General features: G+C 51.1%; 1 protein-coding gene across 2 annotated transcripts in view; it reads right to left on the bottom strand.

Annotated features, from left to right (window-relative positions):
- Nucleotides 1-25,722, bottom strand: part of TTYH2 (tweety family member 2) — a 41,254-nt gene continuing 15,532 nt past the window's right edge. For both annotated transcript variants that reach the window (XM_084750089.1, XM_084750090.1), the window contains 11 exons: nucleotides 20,853-21,073; nucleotides 17,535-17,630; nucleotides 17,077-17,149; nucleotides 13,507-13,576; nucleotides 13,187-13,242; nucleotides 12,546-12,638; nucleotides 12,194-12,286; nucleotides 10,938-11,080; nucleotides 9,844-10,029; nucleotides 8,958-9,036; nucleotides 1-1,865 (listed from right to left, as the gene is read on the bottom strand). In XM_084750089.1, the coding sequence (XP_084606215.1) occupies nucleotides 1,791-1,865; nucleotides 8,958-9,036; nucleotides 9,844-10,029; nucleotides 10,938-11,080; nucleotides 12,194-12,286; nucleotides 12,546-12,638; nucleotides 13,187-13,242; nucleotides 13,507-13,576; nucleotides 17,077-17,149; nucleotides 17,535-17,630; nucleotides 20,853-21,073 (1,185 nt within the window). In that variant the 3' untranslated portion in view covers nucleotides 1-1,790. The remainder of the gene's footprint in view (nucleotides 1,866-8,957; nucleotides 9,037-9,843; nucleotides 10,030-10,937; nucleotides 11,081-12,193; nucleotides 12,287-12,545; nucleotides 12,639-13,186; nucleotides 13,243-13,506; nucleotides 13,577-17,076; nucleotides 17,150-17,534; nucleotides 17,631-20,852; nucleotides 21,074-25,722) is intronic.

The following is a 25,722-nucleotide window of genomic DNA, read 5'->3' as shown; positions in this document are numbered from 1 at the left end:
TTAAGAGAAGTGGTTTATTTCTTGGTTCAGGTGAGGGCAACCGCGTATCATCAAGCAGAAGCTTGCCCACTTGAGTCCCATAGAACACGGGAGGAGTTTTAGTTTAATGTACATGCATTAAAAAGTCCTCTCGTTGCCGCAGAGGAAACATTAGAAGCGATGCCTGAGGCCGCAGCTCCAAGTCTGCACAGGACACAGCCGTATAAAGGTGGCTCACAGTATACACAGGTTAACATGAGACGCAGTGACGCCTGTGCTCCGTGGCTCCGCTTAGCAGGGGCTTGGCTGGGAAGCTGTCAGTGTGATGACCATGTGGCTCTTCTGAAATACAAAGAGCCCTGTCCCACACCATCACGCAGGCCCTGCGTAGCTGTCCAAGGCCGCGGGGCTTCAGTGTGTAGTGTACTCAGGGTTGGCAGGAGGTTGGAAGCACCAGAGACCCTAGCCTGCTCCCTCAGCAGGCAGGACAGGGGGCCTTATTTTCTCCTGGCCAGAAAATGGCTGTTGGTCAGAATAGAAAGCCCCTCAGCCTTCTCAATCATCGTGTCTCTCCCTTAGAGGCCCCAGATATCCTTCTCCAACCTTCTGGGACAGAATGCCTCACCAATCTTTTATTTTATTTAAAAAAAAAAAAGGACTGGGCAGCATAGTGTGAGCCTTTATTCCCAAACACTCTCAAGGTAGAGGCAGGTGGATGTCTGGTCTACAGAGTTCCAGGGCAGCCAGGGCTACACAGAGAAACCCTGTCTCAACAACCCCCACCCTGAAACAAAACAAAACAACCCTAGCACTCTGGTGTCAGAGGCAGCCAGCTCTCTGTGTGTTCTAGGTCAGTCAGGGCTATAATAATGAGACCAAAGCAAGACAAAAACAAAAACAAAACAAAACAAAACCAACAAAAACAAACAAACAAAAAAATGGAAAAAAAAAAAACAACAACAACCACAACCCACTTCTCAGCCTTTCCTCCAGATCTGACAGACGGCTTGTGTGAGAGCCACAGTATAGGATCAGGTGGAAGACCGGAGCCTGTATCTATTGCAAGAATTGGATGTGCCTGTGAGGGAGGGGGTGAGTCTTTGGATCATCAAAAATATTTTAAAACACCAGGAAAGTTCAACTGAACTCTCTCAAAGTGTCTGTTCATACCTGAGACTGCCCCCACCTGCAGCAGCGACCTGGTTCCAGAACCGGGGTGGCTGGTGAAGCCTAGAGAATCTGGAAGGCTTTCTCCCACACGTCTGTCCAAGGCTGCCAGGCTGCAGTGCCCAGCCTGGAGTCACCAATCCCCTCTGGGGAATTATCTTGATGCTATCCTTCTGGGATCTAGGCAGAGTCTGTGTGGCCCCGGAACGTGGATCCTGGCGCAGGTGTTCTAACACACCTCCAATTGTCCTCTGCCTAGAGGTCGAGGACAGGGCAACTGGATGGTGTGGCCTGGGCTTCGGGCTTAGCTAACCAGAGGCAGGGGCCTGGTGGTAGGAGGAACAGGGCTCTCGGGGAGGTGATTCTCTCCTCAAGGCCAAGTCTCATCTGTTCCGGGTGTGACTTAAGGTGGGCTGGACCAGGCGGCTAGCTCAGGGAAAGCAGTTGAGTCCTGGGGAGTTAAGGCTGGTCTAGTCAGGGGGACCCCCTCCCCACATCCACCTGAGGCTTTGGTCAGGAATCCCAGCTGTGTCTCTGCAGCCACAGGAACCTGCTCATGTCCAGGATTCTTCGGTTTCTATTACAGACAACACAGCTGGGCTCTGCATCCGCTGAAAACCAAGCTGGCAGGAGGAGGCAGGTACCTAGGATGGGAACTCGTAGTGTCTCAGGTGCTCATCTGCCACGGACATATAGGTGGCCCTCATGCTGGGAGAGTACTGTGGAGGAGAGGAGGGGCAGTCAGAACAGCGCGTGGCTCTCCATCAGGTCGACCCGACATTGCATATCCCGCCTTCCCTTTCTGTTTATGCTGCTTCCACACCCATGGAATCGACTAACTTTGGATCAAAGCTACTAAAAAAAATGCCTATACTTTTGGTTTTCTTCTTTTGTTTCTGTTATTTATTTAGACAGCGTCTTTGTAGTACAGGCTAGCCCAGAACTCCCTATATAGCCAGGCTGGACTCCAACTCAAATGATCTTTTAGTCCCAGCCCCCGTCCCTCTCCAGCTGGGATTGTATGTGTATGTCACCACACCCAGAGGCAATGAAGCCACTGTCTGCAACGTTACCTTGAGTTAGTTATTGCAAGTAAGCCAACTGGGACCCTGAACATACAGGAGGATGTGTGCAGGTTACATGGAAACCAGACACCCATTTTTACACAAGGGGCTGAAGCTTCCTCAGAATTTGGGTGTTCCTGGGAATCCCTGGAGCCAGTCCTCTGGGGACACTGAGGGAAAGGCACTAGCAAAGGTGCCAGGAACTTCTCAGATGACAGCCTGGGCAGGCGCAGCAGCCAGGCACTTAGTTTTCATCACAAGGCATCATGTAGCTTGGGGGAAAACCAGGAGGCTTGAGAAGCTTCATGACCCCTGGTGCCTCCAGTCTCGCATCCACCGGGGCACTTAGCCCCCAGCAAAGCATGCACACACGGAGCAGGGACCCTCCTTCCTCCACACCCGGCAGCACTGAGGCTGCGTTCTCATGAGGCACAGCGCTGTACCAGGGGAAGTTCAGTGCAGTTAACCAGCAGCCAGCGGGGCACAGGGCCACAGGCCCTAGGAGCCAGGTTCAAATCCCACGCGTGCATCGTATGGGTGTCACTGCCATCTACCTTGCTTTTATGAGACAAGGTGTTTCAGCTGAGCTGAATCTTGCCCAGTGGGCAAGACTGGCTGGCCAGCGAGCCCCAGGGACTTGCCTGTCTCCACTTCTTCAGCATTGAGATTGCAGTACAGGCTACCGCACCTAGCTTTTTATAATGTGGGTTCTGGAGGCTCCAGTTCGGGTTCTTACAAGGTGTACCATGTACTGAGTGGACTTTCACCCAGTCCCTATCTATACATTTTACTTGCTGGTGACTCTGGCTGAGGTCTAATCTTTCCTGGCCTCTGTTTCCCCACTTGAAAAATGGACCTAAGAGAACTCAGCAAGGCCCTTTCTATAAGGGTCTTCAAATATCTAGAGAGTTAAAAAAAAAATCCCAATACTCAGGCCACACCTATCAGGATATTTTTTTTTCCTCTATTAAGGTAGGGTACACAAAATAGAAAACAGAGTTTTTAAGGTATCACCAACAGTTTTAAAGTGTTGCTATGGCAATTCCGGAATCAAAGAAGCTGTGGCCCGTGTGTGCAAGCCCAGCAGACCCAGTTACACTCTTAGCAGCAGACCCGGGGCTTCTCCTTCCATTTCCCGTGCCTAAAACACCAGAGACTCTTGACATGGGACCCGAGAGTCAGCATTTCCTTTCCTTCTAGAAAATGTTTAGGTTAATTCTATGTGTGGGAATGTTTAGCGTGCGCGCATGTATCTGCTCCACACGTGTACCTGGCTTGCAAAGGTCAGAAGAGTGCATCAGATCCCGTGGAACTAGAGAAACCATGTGGTGCTGGGAATTGAACCTGAGTCCTCTGTAAGAGCAGCCGGTGCTGTCAGCCCCTGATCGACCTCTTCAGCCCCGAGATCCTGCATTTCTTAACCAGCTCATGACTGCTGCTGGTCTGCTGACCCCAGGATCACAGTCTCCTGACCCCAGGGGTTCTAGGTCTCACACACAGCAGCAAGCATGCCACTTGGGGTAGGGTGAGGAGAAAGGGGGCACGGGGCACTTCAGGTAGCCCAGAGCATCTCTACAAGAGGTGACCTTGTCTCTCAGCAATACCTAAAATAACCTTCTCTAATGATGATGCAGTTGTCACAGCTCGGGTAGGATTGGCTAGGATGCTACTGACATCTAGCAAGCAGAAGCCAGGTAAACCTCCCACACTGCAGGGGCAGCCTCAACCCACAGGACTATCCTGCCCAACAAGGCACTAGGACCGCTGAGCAAGGCAGCCTGAGAGTGCTGGTTCTACTACTCTGCCTCCCAGGCCAGCGGCATCGGCTTTGCCTGGGAATAGGCTAGGCCTGCAAATCCCTGGGTCCCAACCCAGATTCCACAAGCCCTTTAAAAGGTTCCAGTGTGCACACAAGCACCAGACCCTCACCCTGAAAGCAGTGGTCCCCAAACTTGCCTGCTAAGTTTGTTACACTTCAGATCTCCCAGGCTGCTTCCCTGGGAGAACCCAAGTCCTGCACTGGGCCGGACTGGAAACTAAACGGAGTCACAAATGCTAAAGCTCTGCAGGATTGAGGACAGGCAGGGCTCCTCTGAAACGGGCCAGTTTTAAGCAGGGTGATGATGACTAGGTTCCTCTTCCTTAATCCTTACCCAAAATGTTAAGATTGAAAGTGTCTCTCTTCTTTTACGGGAAAGAGAACTTGGAAAAGATGAATCCGAATTTTGTTATTTTGTTCCTTGTTTCTGCTTTCCTTGGTCCTTTGCTGTCTGTAAAGCCTGTCTCTTGGGGCTGAGGGTATAGACTGATGGTAGATAGGACACGTGTGAGGTCCTGGGTTCTAGTCCTCAGCACCAAAACAAACAAACAAACCCCTGATAAAACTTTACTATCCCTTTCAGGGCTTACAGCAAAACTGCTGTCTTATGGAAGACTTAGTGACGATTTGTTTTGTTTTGTTTTTGTTTTTTGAGACAGGATCTCTCTGTGTAACCTTGGCTGTCATAGACTCAATTTGTAGACCAGGCTGGCCTCGAACTCACAGTGATCCATCCACCAGCCTCTGCCTCCTGAGCGCTGGGATTACAGGTGCGCGCTCGCCACCACACCAGCTTTTTTTTGAGACAGGATTTCTCTGTTTAGCCGTGGCTGTCCTAGGCTTGCTTTGTGGATTAGGCTGGCCTCAAACTCACAGAGATACACCTGCCTCTGCCTTCCTGAGTGCTGGGATTAAAGATGTGTGCCACCACGCTCAGCCCGCTAGCGACAATTTTGAGCTGAGGAATCTTCACAGTGGCTCTGGGTCTAGGAAAGGGTCTAGAAACAGAAGAGCGATTCCCCAGAGGCAGAGCTGAGGGAAGACACTTTGTGGCCAAGGAACAGGCTGAACCTTTGATGGCCCTGGATTCCATTCTCACCCACTAACTGAGGGAGGTGAGGCAGGGAGAGGTGAGACGGAGAGGGGAGCCTATCGACTTCACAGCCCTGAACTCTGAGAGCCGTTTGGAAAGCAGCACACGGGGTGGAGAGCAGCCAGCTGTGCTGTCTTCCCCGCACCACCCTCATCCTGCCTGTTTCCATGGACAACATCATGGACAGCAACACTTATCGCTCCCGATGTCCCTAGCAGGGGCAAAGGGTGGGACTCTTCCCCCAGAGCTGGTGGAGATGGAGGCAGCTGGTAGTCACCTTCGCCAAAGCAGGGAGGGTTTTTCTGTCCTCCAGCCTTGCAAATAAGGTCAGCTATTGTTTCCTCTGCTAAGGACAGGCAGAGTGGCCTGACAGAAGGCAATCTTAAATATATATCACTTTTATTTCCAATAGCATAGTGATTAATTCTTTTTTTCACAGCAGCAGATTTTCCTAAATCATGCTTGGCTTAGATTAATAATAAGGTCAGTCTGTGTCCCTAAGGCCTGGCAGCTGGCAGAAGATGGAAGGATCTAGGAAGCTTTGATTAGCAAGGAGAGCAAGGGGATTTTAAAGGTGCAGCCTCCAAGTCAAAATACATAAACCACACATAGAGGGGCATGTTCAGGAACCCAACACTTGTGAAACAGCCAGGAGCATCAGAAGTTCAAGGCTGCCAGGCATGGTGGCAGCACTTGGGAGGCAGAGGCAGGTGGATCTCTGTGAGTTCGAGGCCAGCCTGGTCTACAAAGCAAGTCCAGGACAGCCAGGGCTACACAGAGAAACCCTGTCTTGAAAAACCTAACCAAAATCAAACTAAAACCAAACCAAACCAAACCAAACAAACAAACAAAAAAAGAAATCCAGGTCAGGTCAGCCTCTGCCATATAGTGAGTTAAGAGTTAACGCGAGACCCAGTTTTAATAGGTAATAGGGGGCTGGAGAGATGGGTGAGCAATTAAGAGCACCTGCTGCTCTTCCAGAAGACCTGAGTTCTGCTCCTAGCATCTACCTCAGGAAGCTTGTAGCCCCAGTTTCAAGGGATACAACTTCCTCTTCTGTCCTCTATGTGCACTCCCCCCCCCCCAGCGTGCGCGCGCGCGCACACGCGCGCGCACACACACACACACACACGCATGCACACACACACAAATAAAGATAAATCTTAAAATAATTGTAATAAAAGTAAAGTTTTCAAGGCAAAACGCTGAAGTGGAAAGGAAAAGCAGGATTTGCTGTGGGAGGCTTTGCACCGGGCAGGCCAGGGTGCTGCTAACTGCCCATCTGTGCCCTTCCTGGGTTCCCAGGGGCCTGGTCCACTTCACTGTCCCTTGGTATCGAGTACTTTTTCCTTATCAGTCAGTGGTCCCCTTGAAACCACATGGGCTGGCAGGCGGAATGCCTCCATGGAGGCCGACACAGGACAGCAAGTCTACCCACTCTCCTCACAGACTTCCACTCTGGCCTTTTCTTATGAATCCCACATCTCTATGGAGAAGTTTGAAAGAGAGAGAGAGAGAGAGAGAGAGAGAGAGAGAGAGAGAGAGAGAGAGAGAGAGAACCAGCCTGCTGTCTTATGGCACTAGCTGTTTGCTGTACATGACTGTCTTTACGATGGCCCATCCCTTCAGTGCTCAGCCCTGTCACCATCATCCCCACTCTTCATACAGGAGAACTGAGGCCAGAGAGGCAGAGGCCACGTCCCATGTCATAGAGGCCACAGCTATAAGCTGGGATTTGAACCCAGGCACCTGGGCACCACTGTCCAGGCTGCTCCTACCTGCAGCTCTCTGCATTAGCAACAATCCTGGGCTCCAAGGATGCTGCTCTGGGAACAGATGGCATGGCCTTTTTTCCAATTGCACACGCACCTGGCACATCCAGGGGTCCTAACCTGGTATTGCTTCTTGTTTGGAAGTGGCAGAGGGGCCTCATGTGTCGGGCCCTGGGAGCTTTGAGTTTTGCTGCCGTGGAGGAAGGCTGTGCCTGGCAGCAGTTTTCCTAGATAGGTCACCGCAGCCCCAAGCCAGCCGACTACACTCAGGCCTCAGGATTAAGGGGAAACACAAATCAAAGAAAAGCACCAGGATACAGCTCGGTGGCTTAGCAGTAACTGACTACTCAGGAGGTCCTGGCTCAACCCCCACCATCAGAACTCAAAGAAACCTCTTGAATGTTCCCTGGTATAAAAAGGAGACAAGAAGACAGTAACAGAGGGCTGTAGTCTCAGCACCTTGGAGAGTGGAGGCAGGAGGATCAGGAGTTTAAGGTCATCTTCTGCTATCTGAGACCCTATCTCAACACACACACACACACACACACACACACACACACACACACACACACGAAGTGTGCTCTTAGTTTCCTGTCAACTTGACTCGAGGTAGAGTCATCAGAGAAGGGGGAGCTTCAATTGAGAAAATGCCTTCATCAGTTTGGCCTGTCGGCATGTCTGTTGGGCATTTTCTTGACTGGTGATTGCCACATGAGGGCTCAGCCCGCCGCCGTGTGTGGGGCCATCCTAGGCGGGTGTCCCGGGCTGTGTAAGAAAGGCGGCTGAGCAAGCCAGTGAACTCTGCTTCACTTCCTGCCTCGGGTTCCCTCAATGATGAACTAAGAAGACAAGTAAGTCTAATAAACCTCTTCTTCCATGTTGCCTGTTGTTTATCACAGCAGTGGACAGCAAACTAAGACAGGAAAGGCAGGCAGGCAGGCAGACAGACAGACAGACAGACTGCAGGAGATCCTCTTTTCCTCTTGCAGTATCCTCTGTAGGACACTTACTGTGAGTGACACCCCCCCCCCCCCCCCCCGGGAGCCAACCCAGGGCCTCTGACATGCAAAGTGTTCTGCCACTGAGCCAATTCAACCCTAACCTTTTTAAAAGGTGGAAGAGGGGCTGGAGAGATGGCTCAGTGGTTAAAAGCACCGGCTCCTCTTCCAGAGGACCTGGGTTCAAGTCCCAGCACCTACATGGCAGTTTATAATCATCTATACCTCCAGTTCCATAGAGATCTGAAGCCCTCTTCCGGCCTCCACAGGTACCAGGCATGCACATGGTACGCAGACATACATGCAGGGAAAAAAAAAACAAAAACAAAAAACAAAAAAAAACCAAACCAAAAAACATGCACATTAAATAAATAAATGCCAAAGCAAGTTCCTTCTGGTCTTACAATGCGGAAATAGCTTTTTTTATGGGTTTTTTAGTTTTTTTTTTTTTAGTTTTTTTATGGTTTTTTAAAAGTAGGATCTCATATTGTTTTGTGTGACCTGGAACTTCTTGGACCACCATGTTTGAACCTAAGGCCTCATGCATGCTAGGCAGGGACCCTACCAACTGATTCACACCCCCTAGTCCTAGGACCAGTTTTGAGGGCCTTGTAAAGGTCATTATCCCAGAAGACAGTTGTGAGAAGACAGCTCAGATGCCTGGCTCCCTGATTGTCATGTGATGTAAGAAATTCCTTCTGAATAAAAACAATGGCCAACTGAGCATGGCTACCCTAACTACCAGGAGGATTTATGATGGGCCAGTGTGACAAATGTTGTCCCTAGTCCTCTTGCTTAGAGACAGAAACCATTTATCTTGAGGACAGTTGTGCAATGGGCCATGCCGGGGAGGCCATCTAACAGGGGAGGCCGCTATGTCTTTATGGTCTGGGTAGGTGATGGCCCGTGACACGTGAGGCAGTCTGCTTTAATATTATTTGATAACAAAGCCATTACCTTCTTTCTCCTCTTTGTGGCGATCACACATTGCATTGATAGGTTTTACCTTTGATTATGTCTCTGACAGAGGTCAGGGCAGTGACTTTGCCACAGAAAGGTACTTACTGTGGGCGGAGGGGAGCCTCTCCCGATGAGTGGCACATTCTCGTATCGTGGGTTCCCACCAAAGAGTATGGCCTGGTTCCTGTGGGCCGAGAGATCGATCATTCATATATATATATATATATATATATATATATATATATATATATATATATATATATATTTTTTTTTTTTTTTTTTTTTTTTTTTTTTTTTGGACACAGGGTTTCTCTGTGTGGCCCTAGCTATCCTGGACTCGCTTTGTAGACCATGGTTGGCCTCGAACTCACAGAGATCCACCAGCCTCTGCCTCCTGAGTCCTGGGATTAAAAGTATGTGCCATCACATCTGACCTGAAGGCAGTGGTTCTCAACCTTCCTGATGCTGCAACCCTTTAATACAGTTCTTCATGTTGTGGTGGCCATGCCCCCCCACATGCATAAAATTACTTTGTTGCTACTTTATAACTATAATTTTGCTACTGTTACTAATAGTGATATAAATACCTGATATACAGGATATCTGGTATGTGACCCTGTGAGGATTGTGACCCACAGGGTGAGAACCACTGCTCTAGGGGGACCAGGGGAGAGGCAGCTAACAAGGGACAGATGCCAGGAGCAACATGGCTTGGAGAAGTGCAGCTTCTCAGACCTGGCATTGACTTGGGGGCTTGTGGCAAAAGTCCACAACTTGACACCTGTGGTGTGCTTTTGCCAAGCACACATGACTGTGAGAGGGCTATCCTGGGCTACTACAGTCAGGGGACCAGGGCTTGCCTCTGATGCCCTTCGTCCCTACGTGTTTCTGGGGGGACCAAATGCTCTGTCTATAAATCCAGCCTCACTGCAGGGCGGGGAGGGCTATGCTGCTTGGCTGGTGTGGGAGACAGGATCCCTACTGTGCTCACATGTACTCGGAGACAGGGGCATTGGAGATGGTCTGGGCGGGAGGCTGAAGGCTGCATTGGCTGCCGAGGCCGCTGCTGTAGCTGCAGAAACTGTGCAGTTGCCCCCTTGTCGGGTTGTGGGCTGCGATGCGTCGAGCTTGGGGGTTGAAAGGGTCATCGTCGTCAATGTCATCGTAGTCTCTGTCCCTGGAACAAGATGTGGAGGTTGGCCAGCCATGAGGGGTGAGGCTCAAGGCCGTGGGGTTTCTGTTATGGCCCTCACTCTCTCTTCCTAGGCTACTTACTCTTTGGCAGGGTTTCTCGGTATAGCCTTGGCTGTCCTGGACTTGCTTTGTAGACCAGGCTGGCCTCAAACTCACGAATATCCACCTGCCTCTCCCTCCTGAGTGCTGGGATTAAAGGCGTGCGCCACCATGGCCGTATACAAAAGCATGGGCCTTGGCGGCATAGCTTGCTCTACTTGACCATAAATCCATGGCCACCTCTTCCAGGAAGCAGACCACAACAGCTACATAAAAGGCTGGGGATGTGGTGGAGAAGGTAGCCCACTCACTCCTTCTTGTCCATCCACAAGGCCCTGAAATCCCATCTTATTTTTGTCTCCTCAAGGAGCCTGGAGGCTCCATCTTAGGTTTTTCTTTCCTCCCCCCCCCTTCCCTCCCTCTCTCCCTCTGTCTCTCCCCCTCTGTCTGTCTCTGTGTCTGTCTCTTTTTGGTTTTTCAAGTCAGAGTTTCTCTTGTAGTCCTGGCCTCGCTTTGTAGACCAGGCAGTCCTGGAACTCACAGAGACCCACCTGCCTCTGCTTCCCAAGTGCTGGGATTAGTGTGCCACCACACCTCGGCTTGTAGGCTCCATCTTAACAGTAATGTCTCTGACCTTCCTTGCTATTTCCTGGGGCCTCTCTCTTATCGTGTCACCTTGCGGAAGTCTTGCCTAGGAAGCAAATCAAGTCTACTGGGCATTGTCAGGAGGGTCGTCACTATCTTAGGCCAGACTTTCTGCTGCCTTTCTTGTCTCAGGTGTCCCCCCTGCAGAAAAACTCCAGACTGTGTTGTGTGGGGGGTGGGGCGGCCCTACCTTTTCTGGTACCCTACCTGTTGATGAAGTGTTTCCAGGCCCGAGGCCCTGCACAGGTCAGGGTAGAGAAAGCCAGGGCAGCCAGGAGGGAGAAGAGACCTAGGAAGAGCAGGCCTTCAATGCCGTCATAGCAGATGCCAGTGAGGGCGTCCAGGTAGTCCTGGGGAAACAGGGACATGTCATTGCAGAGGGATGGGCAGCAAAGCCGGGGACCTGCGCTCTCCTATGGAAGCCCCTCTCTTCCCTGCCTGCACCTCCAGTTTCTTGGTTGCTCCTCACCCAAAGCACCTTCCGCTTCCTTTTAGGGTCTACCTGACAGGCTCCTTGGGACAAGCATTTGCTGACCTCCTACTGTGTGCCAGACACTGGGGGCTGACTTCAAGCTAGACAGATGAAGTGGTGGCTAGTTATAGAACTGGAGACAGGTTATATCCATTAACTTTCATTTTTAAAAAAAGTTTATGATTTTATGTATAAGTATATAAATGTATATGATGTATGTGAGTATGGGCGTACATTTATTCTAAATCTATATGAGTTATAGAAGATGTTGACATTGGCTCATTGCTTGGGGGTGAGGTAATCATGTACCTTCCAGTGTTCTTTGCATTTTATTGTACACATATGAGGCTGGTTTTTTGGTTTTTTTTGTTTTTTTGTTTTGTCTTTTTGTTTGTTTGTTTTTGCTTTTCAGTGAGGAGCTCACTATGTAGCCCTAGCTGGCCTGGAACTTACAGAGATCCACTTGCCTTTGTCTCCCAAGTATTGGGTAGTAAAAGCATGTGCTACTATGTCTGTCTGTCTGTCTGTCTGTCTCAGACACGACTTGACTTATATAGCCCATGATCTTTCTGCCTCTAAGTACTGGGATTATAAGCATGCATCAACATGTTTAGTATAATTCATCCTGGCAATGAGATTGAAACATTGGCTTGCAAGACGGGGAGAAGAATGGGTTGACCAGATGGCCAGGAATCTAGGCAGTGGGGAACTGTATATTTATCATTTAAGTCAGGGTCTTCCAATGTGCTAAAACTAACCTGCCTACCACTCCTAGGTCCCTATTCTAGGTCCCTTCCATGGGGTGCCCCCATCAGCCATCAGAGAAACCAAGAAGTCCTTCCACTTTCCATTATTTGGCTTTAGCCTCATTTCTGGGCCTGAAGGGAGGAGGCCCAGGTCGTCCTATCCCTACCTCTTTGCTGGCTTCTCTCTGGCAAAATGTATCCTGCTGGTGTACACCCCACACTCTCTACAGCTGGCGAGCCAGTACCTTGTGCAGCCCCCGACAATCCAACATGGCAGTTAACTGGTGCAGGCTGGTCTCAGAGGAGTTTAGCAGAAACTGGATGCCAAGGAGGTCTTTCTGAAGTAGGAAGAGAGAAAGAGAAGGCAGAGTGAGCAGCTGAGGAGGGCGCGCACTTGATTACAAAGAGCCGCCGTGCAGAGGCCTTTTGATAGAAGCAAAGGCCTGAGCCACAGGGGAGTGAGGGATGCACAGCTGGCAGAAAGCTCACCCAAACCCTACAGGCAGGAGATTGGCAGAGGAACAGGTGGCAGGTGGTAGTGGTCAACCAGGGCTCCCTTCCTCCTAACACAGATGCCGTGAGTGGCAGCTCCCTTACCTCTGCTGTAGGGAAGAGGGGCACGGCGAACTGTAGCAGGACTACAACTTGCATCTGCATGGTGCTCAGTGAGCGCTGGAAGTTGGTCAGTGACTGGGTAGAGAGACCAAAGGCTGCCATGAGAATTCATTTCCCCACAAGTCCCACAGCTACCAGGAGGCTTGTCCTCCTGTTCTCGCATCACCATTAGGCAAATACACAGGAGGGTCTGGGCAGGCTGTACCCACTTTAAAGGGGTTCTTGGATTCTGAATTCAGGGGACAAACATAATAAATTAGATCCCATTGGTTTTGGAACACTGGAGGACCTCAACTCATAAAGGGAAGCTGTTTCCCAGCTTTCAGAACTCTAGCCATCTGGTCAACCCAACCTCTATGGCATGAACATGCTCTTCCTACATAAGATGTCTTTCCTCTAGCTCTTTTTCTTTGCGGGGGAGGGGAGGGCAGGGTTTCTCTGTGTAATAGCCCTGGCTGACCTAGAATCACTTTACAGACCAGGCTGGCCTCAAACTCAAAGAGAGTGAAGTGATGCCTGCTGTCCACCATCCTGTGCATGGTGGAGCTCAGGGTCCAGATAGAGGGAGGGTCCAGAGATGAGGGGACTGTGGGAAGGGTGAGGGTGCTCTTGGGTGGCTGTACCTGCTGGAAGGGGCTGCTCAGGCTCTGACTGCAGTGCAGGTAGTAGCGGGTCACCTCTGCAAGGTAATAGCATCAGCGTCAGGAAGCTCACAGGAAACCAGACCCTCTGCCTACTCAGTGGTCCAGCCCACTCCCTTCTTTCCTCATGCTCACAAAGGAGGCAGTTTTCCAGGAAGTGGCTCAGTAGTCTAGAGAAACCTAAGTCTAGGGTAGGGAGATGCTGGGTGCCTAGTTAGAGTTATAGTATATAGGTAGTCGGCCCATATGGGCCTGAGCTTGTGGAAATGGCTCTAGGGACAGACGGTCCCAGAGGACATTACCTGAGCCAACTTGGCTCTGTGTGTTGTTCAGGATGTAGACGTCAGGAGCCATGCAGAAGTCACTGGTGCCCTGTGTTGTTGGAGACAGGAGAGGGTAGAGGAAGGTCAGGCCCCCAGGCACCGGGAGTCTGGCTCTTGCTACCCTCGGGAGCAGTAGGCTCCCCTGGATTCAAAATGTCTCTAGAATACCCTGACATTCATCTCTTCCACACAAACACATCACCCTCCTCACAGTATATGCGATCACCCACATGCACTCAGGACCATGGAGAATGGTTTTATATACAAACTACCGACATGCATAATAAATCAGCCAGCCTATTATTATGAGTGGCAGATGCAGTGCCAGCAGGCCTGGTGGGGCACCCTCACCTCTTGGCTGGAGTAGTGGAGACGGGAGCCAGGCTAGGGTTGCTAGAGAGGCAAGGCCACTGTCTGAGCCACACCTCAAGAAAGGGGACCAGGAAACCCCTTTATGTGGCCTTACTAATGCTGCCGCTTCTCTTCTTTCTCTGCTTAGGCCAGGGCTGAGCTTTAACCCACATCTCCTGAGAAAGTGGGTTAAGATATTGTGGGGCTCGTGGCTTACGATGAGAAGGCAAAGCTGTCGACCAAGGTGACATATGCATGTGTGTGTGTATATGCATGTGTGTGTGTTTAGGCATGATTGTGTCCATCCGTTATTGCTGTTATTTCAGTAGTGAACAGGATGGAGGAAGGGCAGAGGTGAGGAGGAGAGAGAGAGCATCTAGTGCAAGTGAGGTGGGTGGGAGGAGCTGCCCAAAGCCCAGCTCAGGTGATGGCTGAGCATTGGGGAAGTTCCTGATTATCTGAAGGGCCATCCCAGCCAGGGTCAGCAGCCAAATGGCTACTATATACTGAACAGTCAGTGTGCCATTTGAGACACCAGGCACTATTATACCCCTCATTTCAAACAGGAGTAAACTGAGGCACAGAGAACTTTAGTTACTCTCCAGAGGTTCTGCTGCTGGGGAGGGATGCCATGGCTAAGGCCGGGGGGGGGGGGGTTGAGCTCCTGCCTCTGACCCAGAAGTTGGGCTTGCTGCCCCCCAGGCCTGGACGTTCTGGGCATGTCCTGTCCCATTTGCTGCAACCAAAGCACCTCACCAACTCCTGCCCTCTTCCTCCTTGGTATTGCCTCTCCCTTGTCCGAGGGGCGTTTAGCTCCTACAGTTCGTCTGTGGCTCAATACTGACTACACAGGAGGGCTGGCCACAGGCCAGGAGGCTCTGAGCTTGGTTCCCGAGTTCCTACCTTCGCTCCACTCACCAAGCCCTGGATCAGTCTCAGAGGCCATACTCTGTCCTATGGATGCCCTGCCTGGTGGGCAGGTTGGAGGAGGGGTGATGGTGTGAATCCGGTCCCCGGGCCCTCAAAATAGGCCTCAGAGGGCAGCAGGGTGGCAGAGTTGGAACACAAAAGCTTTTGCACAATGACCCCTTGACAGCTGGTGCCCCCTCCCCCCTCCGCAGCGCCTCTTTACCCCTCTTCCTATTAAAATGCTACAGCAGCCTCTGCTCTGTCAAAGGCCCATTCAGCGCCCTCACTGCCAGCCCGCCTCTCCCGCACAAGGGCCTGACTAAAGGAATTAGGGAAATGGCATGGCTCCCAGCTCGCTAGCATTCCAAGTAGCACCGGGCTGTAGATAAAACAGCCTATGGGTTCCTTAAACGGCAAGATGCTTGGTGGGAGAAGCCCCTGCTGGGAGGGAGCCAGCTCCCAAGGGGCACCTCGCTGGTGACAAGCTGGATGTCATGGCTTCTTCAAAAGGCAGAGGCTGCCAGAAGCAGGATCAGCCCCACTGGCTCAGCCTGGAAAGCTTCCCTGTGCTCATCTCTAAGAGGCTGCCGGCCAAGCAGCTGTGCCCATCACTCTGGTGGGCAGGGCCCCTCCCTCCACTGTTTACAACCCTCAAGGCCACAGGATGCTTTGAGCCCAGCCTGGGTTCCAGCACTGTCTTTTCTGTACCAGTCCATGGTATGTGGCCAAAGGACAAAAAAAAAAAAAGACGAGAAATACCCACTTCCTTTTGGTTTTGTTTGCTTTGAGACAGGACCGCATGTAACCCAAACTGGTCTTACACTTACAACCCCTCTGCCTCTATCTCCCTCAAGCGCTGCGACAGCAAATGTACACCATGGTGGCTAGTTGATACAGTACTGAGGACTGAATCCAGGCCTTGTGTCAGCATCCCCAGCCCTCCCCACCCCCTTTATAGTACTAAGAGCTCAAACCTACAGCTTCTTACATACTAGGCAAGTGTTCTGCAACTAAGCTATGTTTCCAGTCCGTCCCCCCCCTTTAGATTTATTTTATTTTATATATATGAGTAGCGTGTATATGTATGTATGTGTGTACTGTGTGTGTCTGGTATCCTCAGACGTCAGAAGAGGGCATCAGATCCCCTGGAATTGGAGTTGTGGATGGTTGCAAGCCACAATGTCGGTCCTAGGAATGGAAATTGGGTCTTCTGCAAGAGCAACAGGTACTCTTACCCACTGAGCCATCTCTCTTGCCCCACAACCTCTCAGCTCCCTTTAAAGAAAGGTCTTACTCTGTTGATCAGGCTGCCCTTAAACCCATTCTGTAGCTCAGACAAGCCTTTGGCTTGCGAATCTCCTGCCTCAGTCTGCAGAGTAACTGGGCCATAGGCTTGTGTCACCAGAACTGTCTCCTTAGCAGTTTTGAATAAGCCTCTGTCAAGTGTGGCAGAGCCAGGTGACACAGGTGGCCATCTATCCTGTGCGTATGACAGACAAAGTACCCAAGACCAGAGCTCCTAGCCATCGCCCAGGGACATGAGGCAAGGTGTGATGTGGGTAGGGAGGAATAGGTTCAGAGCCCAGGGCTTGGCCTACAGCCCTCAAATCAGAGCAGTTCCTTGAATCACCCAGTAAAATGTGTCTTCCCCAGCAAGTCACGCTCATGCAGGCACACAGCCACACACTTAGAGAGCAAGCACCGGTAACTGAGTCACACATGTCCCGGTGACCTGTCTATGAGTTTGTCTTCCACTGAGTGAGGGATCACCACGCTCTTCTGAGTTCTGCAGCCCAAGGCATACAGCCACACGCACCTGCTGAGTGATCCAGCAAGCACTCCCACAGCTCAGCTCCAAGATCAAAGCTCTGTTAACATTCTTATCTAGGAAGAGTCCCTAGATGTGTGAGGGCAAGAGGACCACAGAGACAGAAGGTAAGAAATGCCACCTTCTATGCACATGTGTCAGGAGGAATAAGCTTAGGAACTCACTCGGCTTCCACCAGCCTAGCTCTTCACCCATAAGGAAGCCAACCTGGCCACCCACGCGTTCTCTCTGTGCCCAAACAAGCAGTGTGTCTTGTCTTGGCTCTGTCCCCGAAGCACTGTAGCTTTGGACAAGCCCCTTCTTGTCTCTGAGCCTGGCCAAAGTGATCCAAGCCTCTTTAGTTCTGAGACTCTGGGATGGTGGGTAAGGGACTGAGCCAAAGGTAGCATGTCTGGGGTCTTCGGATGGGACAGGACGAACTGTTCCAGTCAGACCAGCCACAAGTAATCCCCTCCACTTACCACTGCTGCAGCGGTGGCAGCAGCCAGAGAAGCCCAGCTGAGGATCAGGGCCAGTACTCCACAGCACAGCATGCTAGGAGAGAGGGAGACACTTCGGGATCTCAGAAGGTGGCAGGAGGAGACAGCAACTATCCGACCTAAATTCAGCACCCTTCCTCCCAGGCAGAGCCCTACCCTGCGGTGCACTGACCCCCAGCCTCCACCCCATCTCCACTAACTGGTAGGGAGGCCTGTAGATCCCAGTGCTTTGGTTGAAGAGACCCAGCTGTGACAGCACAGAGATAGCTGGAGTACGGGGCACGTGATACAAAAGGAGCCCCTGCCCGGAAGGGAGCTGGGTGCTGAGGAGGGGCATCCTGGCTGCTACCACTCTCACAGTCTGGCTATGCCCTCATCTCCCTCCACAGGTGGCCCCTTGCCCAACTCTTTGCTTCAGGACTATAAACAGGGCTACTCACGAAGCTAGGAGACACTTGGAGCGCCTGGCCAGTCCCAGGCAGGTGACAAGGCAGATGACCAGGTCCAGGATAAAAAGTAGGAGGTAGGAGAGCCACCTGGGTGGAGGGGAAGACAAGGTGAGCGTTGGCAGAGTAGAACTCCCCACGTGCTGCCCTTGGGAGACCAGAACAGCAGCCCAGGCCAATGGGAACACAGACCAGAGGTGGAAGGTCCTTAGGGGCTCGACTAGTAGCAGCCTTAGTTTTCCCAGAAAAAGCAGAACTCTCCTATCCCTTGCCTTAACCATCTATTGGAGTATCCGGACTAGTACTGGGCACTAGAGCTTTCTATTGATGGAAACAAGCTACATCTGCGTTGTCCACTCTATTGGCCACTACTCACCATTGTCTACTGAGAACCTAAAGGGAAAACAAACAAACAAACAAACAAACAGCCACTAAGCACCTGAGATGCCAATTACCCCAAGAGAGAAAATGAAGCCAGGTGTGGTGGCCGACACCTGGAATCCCAGCCCTCGGGAGTTCCAGGCCAGCCTGGGCTATATAGCAAACCTGGCCAACTCCCTAACTCCCACAAAGGGTATGAATGTTTCAGTTTTCTTAATTTTAATTAAAAAAAAAAATAATGCTAGGGAGCAGGCCCAGGGCCCCATACACGCTAACAAGAGATCTGCCTGCCATTGAGCTACATCCCAGTCTACCTGCCTAAGTTTTGGTTTGGTTTGGTTTTTTGAGACATGGTTTCTCTGTGTAGCCTTGACTGTCCTGGACTCACTTTGTAGACCAGGCTGGCCTCGAACTCACAGCAATCCACCTGCCTCTGCCTCTCAAGTGCTGGGATTAAAGGCGTGCGCCACCACCGCCCGGCGAGGTTTGATGCTTAAGAGCAAGGGCTTAACTGAAACTTTTGGTCACCAAACAGAGCAGCAGACACCCCACAGCAGGCCTCTGGGGTCCCAGAAATGGGGCTGCAGCTTTGGGACATTGGATAGAGCTGGCCTGCCACTTGCTAGAGGCCACTAGGGAGCCAGTTTTAGAGCCAGAGTTGAAAGGAACTTTGTCTCTCATAGAAGCTGAGAATTGCATGAGAACCATACACCCTCCTTCCTTCTAGAGACATAGGTACCCGCTGCTCTTGGCACTGTCTATAACGTTAAGTTCCACGCTCCCAACCTAAAGATGCGTTGCTACTTCCACCTCCTCTCCCATCGGCAGGAAGTCCTGACGTAGAGGGGCTCCTGACCCCGCCACAGCTGTGCTTTCGCAGCTCCTGCACTAGCGCACTAGCGTAAGCTGTTCCTAGAAACAGCTCCTGGGCGGATGTGTTCTCCCAGAGGAGTCCCTGGGAAGTGGGGGAAGGAGTTCTCACCATGAACTTGGCTCTTGCCTGCTGAGCTAATGCTGCTGGCTTCAGCCCCAACCCCACCACCACATCCGGCATCTGTAAGCTAGTGTCCACATCGCAGCCCCAGGCAGTAAGCCTCAGTTTGTTATGTCCTCCGAGCTGGACATTAACAGTAAAGTGCTCCGATGGGAGGGAATGTCTGGTTTAACAACTGTTGGAAAGCCTTTCTGGGAAGGTTCCCTCCAAGAAGCCTGTGAGCCACAAACACTAGCAGAGATGGAGGGAGTGGCCCTCAGCATTTGGGGGACCTACTTGAACTATTCTTGCTACTCAACATGACCTGAATAAGAAGCCTCTTTCACTCTTTCATATATAAAACCCTTACCCATCTCATCACAGTCTTTACTAAAATGCCCAGAAGATCAGATAGGTGCACTCAAGGTGTCCAGGTCAATAAGGACCCCGCACCCCATGGATATGCCACTGGCTTGGGTGTGATCGCAAAGGCTCGGGTAGTGAATAGCCCCCATACCAAGAAGCTCATCAGACTGCACTGTTGAGGGGCCCAGGTGATGGCAGACTATCTCCTCTGAGCTGTCAGTTCCTTTCAGGCCCCTAGTAGGTAGGCATTTTACCTATGAGGAATAACAAGGGCAGGCTCTGTCCATCTAGAATATCTATGACGTCAAGGAATTTCGAACTGTGGGATGTGGGATGGGAGCACCTAGGAGCACTGCGTACAGCTCAGGACTGGAGAGAGCACTTCCTTTGGGAAAGGGAGTCTGATGGGGCGGGGGGAAGGGCTTGAGCATTTCCTTTGGACTCAGCCCAGCAGCGGCCTCCAGGGTGGGACTTCATGATATAATGGGACACAAAAACCCAGAAAACCAAGAGTACATTGTGAAATGTTGGGGCAGACGCTCTGAGCTTCGTCAGTGGCTTGAAGAGGTGCCAAGTCACTTGGGCAAGGAAGGGATCCACAGAGCCAACACTTGTCATGCAAGACCCACATATCTGTTCCACCCCGTGTCTACAATGCTAGATGGCTGACCCCTTTGAGCCCAATGACGTGTGTGTCACACGGGATGCTCACATATTTCATGAGTGCATGCTACCATTCGGATGAAGGTCAACCTAGGACAGAGGCAGCTGTCTCTTTCCTTGGCACTCAACAGAGACCCACTCTTCTGAGACCCTCTATGAGGAAGGAGGGCAGCCAGTCTGGGGTCTGCGACAGGCCTGGGGTTACAGAAGGACATAAATAGATGCCACAGGCTGGATGAGACAGAGACAAGCTTGAAAATCTAAGCAAGGTGGTGTGGTGATTAACCCTGTCAACTTGAGGGGATCTAGGATCACCTAGGGAACACATCTCTGGCCATGTCTGAGAAAGTATTTTTTTTTCCCCCAAAAAAACAAAAATTGTGTGTGGCTGGGTACGGTGGTGCATGCCTATAATCCCAGAGCTCAGGGAGGCAGAGACAGGCAGATCTGTGAGTTCAAGGCCAGCCTGGCCTATAAATCGAGTCCAGGCCAGCCTGGGCTATACAGAAAAACCCTGTCTCAAAAAAAAAAAAAGAAAAAGAAAAAAAGAAACCCTAAGACACCAACTCAGACAGATGAAAAGAGCCACCAAAGTTAAAAAGTGCTGAGACCAACATTCATCACTCCTTTCTGACCGTGGATGCTATGGGACCAGCTGCCTCACGCTCCTGCTGCCATGGCTCCTCCCGCCATGATGGACTGTAGTCCTTTAAATTGTGAGCCAAGACAAACTCCTATTCCTTCCTTAAGTTGTTTGTGTCAAGACATTTAGTCACAGCAGCAAGAAAACTACAGACTAGATGGGGTAGAGGGGAGGTGGCGTCCCTCAGCACCTCACTGCTCAGCTGCTACAGTGTGGCTGAGGGGAGTGGCTGGGTCTCCATCTGTAGCCCGGATTTGTCCCTCCCACTGCATCCCCAGTGCCTCACCTGTAGTGTTCTATATAGGCAGTCTGGTGGGACAGCTCAGTCAGCTGCGTGGTGACCTCCCTCCACATGGGCAGCCCGGAGAGCTGCTTGACAACGTCGCCTGCCATCTGCTGCATCGACTTTAGGATCTGGATGGAGTCACCCTGAGCAGCCAAGATCTCGCTGAGCCGGGCCAGGTGCTGCTGTAAGTCTACCTTCATCTTCTGGGTGTCTCCGGATACCTAGGGGAGGTAAGGAAGGGGCTGGGAGTCTGGTCCTGGGATAGCCCTGGAAGGTGTCTGCAATCGGCTAACTGGGTTTGACGGTATGCTCCACGTTGACACAGATCCGGGAGCTCATGACACTGCTGCCCCAAAGGAGTGGCCAAAGACAGGCAGGGGTCCTGTCACCTACTTCCATATTGTGGGTCTGGAATGTTCCCAAAGATTCATGCTAAAGGCACAAACTTGGTGATGGTGGGCAAGGGCAGAGTGTTTAAGAGGCAGTTAGATCTGTGACAGGACCACCAGGCCATCAAGGAATGCCCTTCTTCAAAGATGACACTCATTTGTTTTTTGGTTTGTATTTTGAGATACGGTTCGCTGTGTAGCCTTGGCTGTCCTGGAACTCTTGATCTGTAGACCAGGCTGGCCTCTCAAACTTACGGAGATCCACCTGCCTCTGCCTCCTGAGTGCTGGGCTTAAAGTTACGCACCACCGTAAAGCTTTTTTATTTTCTTTTTCTTTCCATCCTCTCACTTTCATTTTAAAAAGTGTTTTATTTTTGAGACAGGGTCTCAGGTAACACAAGCTGGACTCCAACTTACTATGAAGATGAGAATGACCTTGTGTTCCTGATCTCCTGGCCTCCACCTCTAGGTGGAGGGTTACCGGGTGTACAGACCTTTTTTCTTTATACATTTGATGGCCTCGGGGATTTGTTACAGTGCTGGAAAGCTGACGATAGACATGCACAGCTCAGTCACATTTGACCCCGTTGTTCTTGGCCTTCACCTGGTTGCAGCCTTAGTTGCTCTAATCTTAACATTCAAATCTTCTTAACACTGTTAGCAGGAATTGCTATACAAATAACTCCAAATATAACCCCTCCCCCAAGCCCCAAACTCTGAAACCCCAAACACCTCAGGCCTCCTGAATTCCAGGGAGGGAGGCCCAAGCTGGACTCCAAATAGGGAGCTGAAAGAATCCATCTTTCTTCCTTGAACGTTTTCCTAAAGTTTGAGTCACTTGGGATTATGACATCAAAGGCTTGGAGCTCCAGGCTGCTGCCTTGTGCTCTACAGGCACCCTATAAGAGAAGAGGGTTTGTCTCTAAGTTAGAATCAGCCCACAGCGTCCCAACCGGAAGGCAGAACAATGAGGCCTTGAAACCAGGGAACAGATGCTGGGCTCCTCCCAGCCTGGCCCTGGGACAGGAGGAAGAAATCAAGTGTCTTCTCTTGGGCTCATGTGCCCCAACCCCGCATGATGGCTGTTCTGCTAGGTGAGTGAGTAGAGAGGCACCTGTCATTGGCTTGGACCGTAAGTGGACCCCGAAAGAACATCTGTCAGTCCAGATAGAAGTGAAAGGATAATGCAGTGGCTGTCCTTGCCAGCTCCAAAACAAGGGGCGAGGTGCGTACTCAGGTGGCCGGGGGCCCACAGCCGTCAGAACAGAGCCTGCATGTTGACTGATGAGTAAAGAACAACTTTGTTTCTGTTTTATTTTGATTTTAGACAGGGTCTTGCTAATTGCCCAGGCTAGCCTGCAATTGGCTACATATTCCAGGTAGACCTGGAATTTGAGACCTCCCTACCCCCAGCCTCTGGAATAGCTGGGACAGTAGAACTGTGCTACCAGGGTCTGCCTTTGCCACTTCGACACTGTCATACACAAACAGCTGGAAGGAGGGCAGGGTGCCTAGTAAATCTTTACCCAGCAGCCTGAGCTCCCACCCACAGCCTGCAAGAGAAAGGCACAGAAGAGGGGCAGAGAAGGAAGCTCACAGGAGAGCATGCTGAGCTCAGGAAATCATGGGAACTTTGCATTAGTCATGTGGCTTTTCATGTCTTCCCTATGCTGTGACTTCCTGATTCTAGAGGAGAGAATGTCTCTCTGTCTCTCTGTGTCAGCACCTCTTCTGTTTTCTGGCTTTTTGCTGAGTTCTTAGGAGGTGGTGACAGAGTAAGAGAAACCAGTACAGAAGACAGATATGGCTGGGCGTGCTGCTGCAGGCCTGTAGGATCCTAGCACTTGGGAGGCTGAGGCAGGAGAATTGCCCTGAAGTCAAGACCAGACTGGACTGCAGACAAGCTGCTATCTCAAACCCAGGCTATCTCAGCCTGGCAGTGGTGGCCCACACCTTTAATCCCAGCAGAGGCAGAGGCAGGCAGGTCACCGTGAGTTCAAGGCCAGCCTGGTCTACAAAGTGAGTCCAGGCCAGCCAAGTCTACACAGAGAAACTCTGGGTTGGGCACGAAACTCATTTGGTAGAGTGCTTGCTTAGCATGCAGGAGGCCCTGACTTAGACCCAAAGCACCCAACAGATCGGTTATTGTATTGAACAGTATAATCCCAGCACCCAGGAGTCTGAGGCGGAAAGATTAGGAGTTCAGGCTCATCCTTGGTTACATAGGGAATTTGAAGTCAGCCCTAGCTATCAGTGACCTTGACTCAAAAAAAAAATCAAACATAAAGAAAAGAAAACATATATGTCCCTCCCACAAACAAACAAAATTCCAAGAAGAAATAAAGAAGTTAAAATTTTAGAGATTAGTCAAATGTGGTCTCCAAATGCCTGGTCGCCACAGAGAATTCCAAGACAGCCAGAGCTCTGTAGCGAGACCGGCCTTAAAAAACCAACCAACCCGTGGTGGCGCACGCCTTTAATCCCAGTACTCGGGAGGCAGAGGCAGGCGGATCGCTGTGATTCGAGGCCAGCCTGGTCTACAAAGTGAGTCCAGGACAGCCACGGCTAACACAGAGAGACCTAGTCTCAAAAAACCAAACCAAACCAAACCAAACAAACAAAAAACCAACCAACCGAAACAAAATAAACAAACAAACAGCAACAATTAAAATTAGAGACTAGGCCAGGCACGATGTCCAAGGCCTGTAATCTGAAAGCTCAGGTTGAGGTAGGGGACAACAAGAGTTCAAGGACAGCCTGGGCTGCATAGCAGAGCCTTGTAGAAGAGAAGAGGAAGGAGTAGGAGGAGAAGAGGAGGAGGAGGAAGAGGAGGAAACAAAGCCACAAGATAATAAACATCTGTAAAGTCCATTATTTTCTTCTGGTATTATTTATTGGGAAGAGATGATTAGGTAGGTAGATGACAGCTAGATTGGGGTCTAAGGATAAGGGAAACAGCTGAGCTTTTCCACCAGGTACATGGACCAGTTAGAAGGTCACTAAGGACAAAGGTGTGGTTTTCTAATTGTGGTCCCCAGGCCAGCAGTGTCAGTCACGCAGGAGCTCATTACAAATACAAATTCTCAGCTTGCCTCTGAAGGTGAACTGGAGCCCCAGCAGGGCGGGGCCTGTCACCACAGCCTAACAAGATTCTCCAGGCAATTCTGATGCAAGCGCCAGGTTGAGAACCTCTGTGGTGAGAGGCACGCCATCTCAGACTCATGGAAATAAAGGGAGGGAAAGAACACAGGGCTAAGACCCGAGGCCTGGGCTCTGTGGTCTTGCTGTGAGATGTACTGGCTTCCCAGCTGTGGGGCGATGACACCTCTCCATGCCTCAGTTTCTCCACTGAGCGGTTTCCCATAGACCTACTATGGGTTCAGAATGGTGGGGGCTTCTAGCCAAGAGGGGAGTGCAGAGGGTCCCTGACCTTTGTGTTTGGAGGCAGCCCTGGAAGGGCTTCTGGTTGACCGTTTGGCTGCTAGATCTGTCATCTGGCTGCTGGGTGAGTCTCCATCCTGACTCTGCCACCCACAGCCTCCCACAATCCCAGCACCTCTACCTTCATGGTGATTGCAGTAATTATTATAATGACACCATTATCTTAATCCCCTAAGGAGAGAGCACTCTGTAGTTTACCACTTTTGCTGGTGGTAATTCACCTGATGCCATTTAGCCATTTACCTGTAATTTGGACCCCACCCCTTGGATGAGAGGGAAGGGCCTATAAGGATCTATCATCTTCTGGGAGTCTTCAGGCCTGAGACTGTTGGGCATCCACTTTGAGCCTTCACCAGCCCCTCAGGTACGAATGAAACTTCCATAGCTGGCAGCACGGTAACAGCCAAAGGGTAAGGGGCTGTCTTCAAGGACAAGGTGAAGGAAAAATGTCTAGAGAGCAGGACTTACAGCCAAATGTTCAAACCTGGCTCAGGAGGGCTGGGAGCCCAGGGCATGTTCCCAGATATCAGCAAGTTCCTCCCGTGAGATAAAGACTGAAGTTTCCCATCAGTGAAGGTCACAGCACTAGCTAGGGCTTTCCAGCACGCAGGCTGCTCCCACTTCCAAGAACTCTGATGGCTAGGGAGGGGGGGGGGAGACAGTACAATGCCAAGGACAGGCAGAAGGTGTCCTTGGGGGGCTTGATCCTCATCAGGACCAAGGTAAATAAAAGTGAGTGAGTTCCCAGGGGCCACCTCCCACAAATATGGGGCATGTACATGTACAGCAGTACTGCCTGTCTCTTTAAGGTGAGATTTTTTTTTTTTTGTCCCTGCCCCTGCGAGGGGCTGATGAAAGGATTAGAAGCATAGAGGAGCTTAAAGGAGCATTCGGGGAGGGGACAGATGAGGTTTAGTCCTCCCTAGGCGGATGACAGGGCAGAGGCCTGGCTTGATGGTGGAGCCTGCTAACACAAATGTGCCTTTGCTGGCACTTTTGGTATTCTAGGGGCAGCTGGGTTAGAGAGAGTCAGATGTCCC

This window comes from Acomys minous, assembly GCF_964271855.1.
Source record: "Acomys minous genome assembly, chromosome: 12".
NCBI classification, from domain to species: Eukaryota; Metazoa; Chordata; class Mammalia; order Rodentia; family Muridae; genus Acomys; species Acomys minous.
Note: the sequence above shows the minus strand (reverse complement) of the source record. Positions and strands in the feature narration are given on the sequence as shown.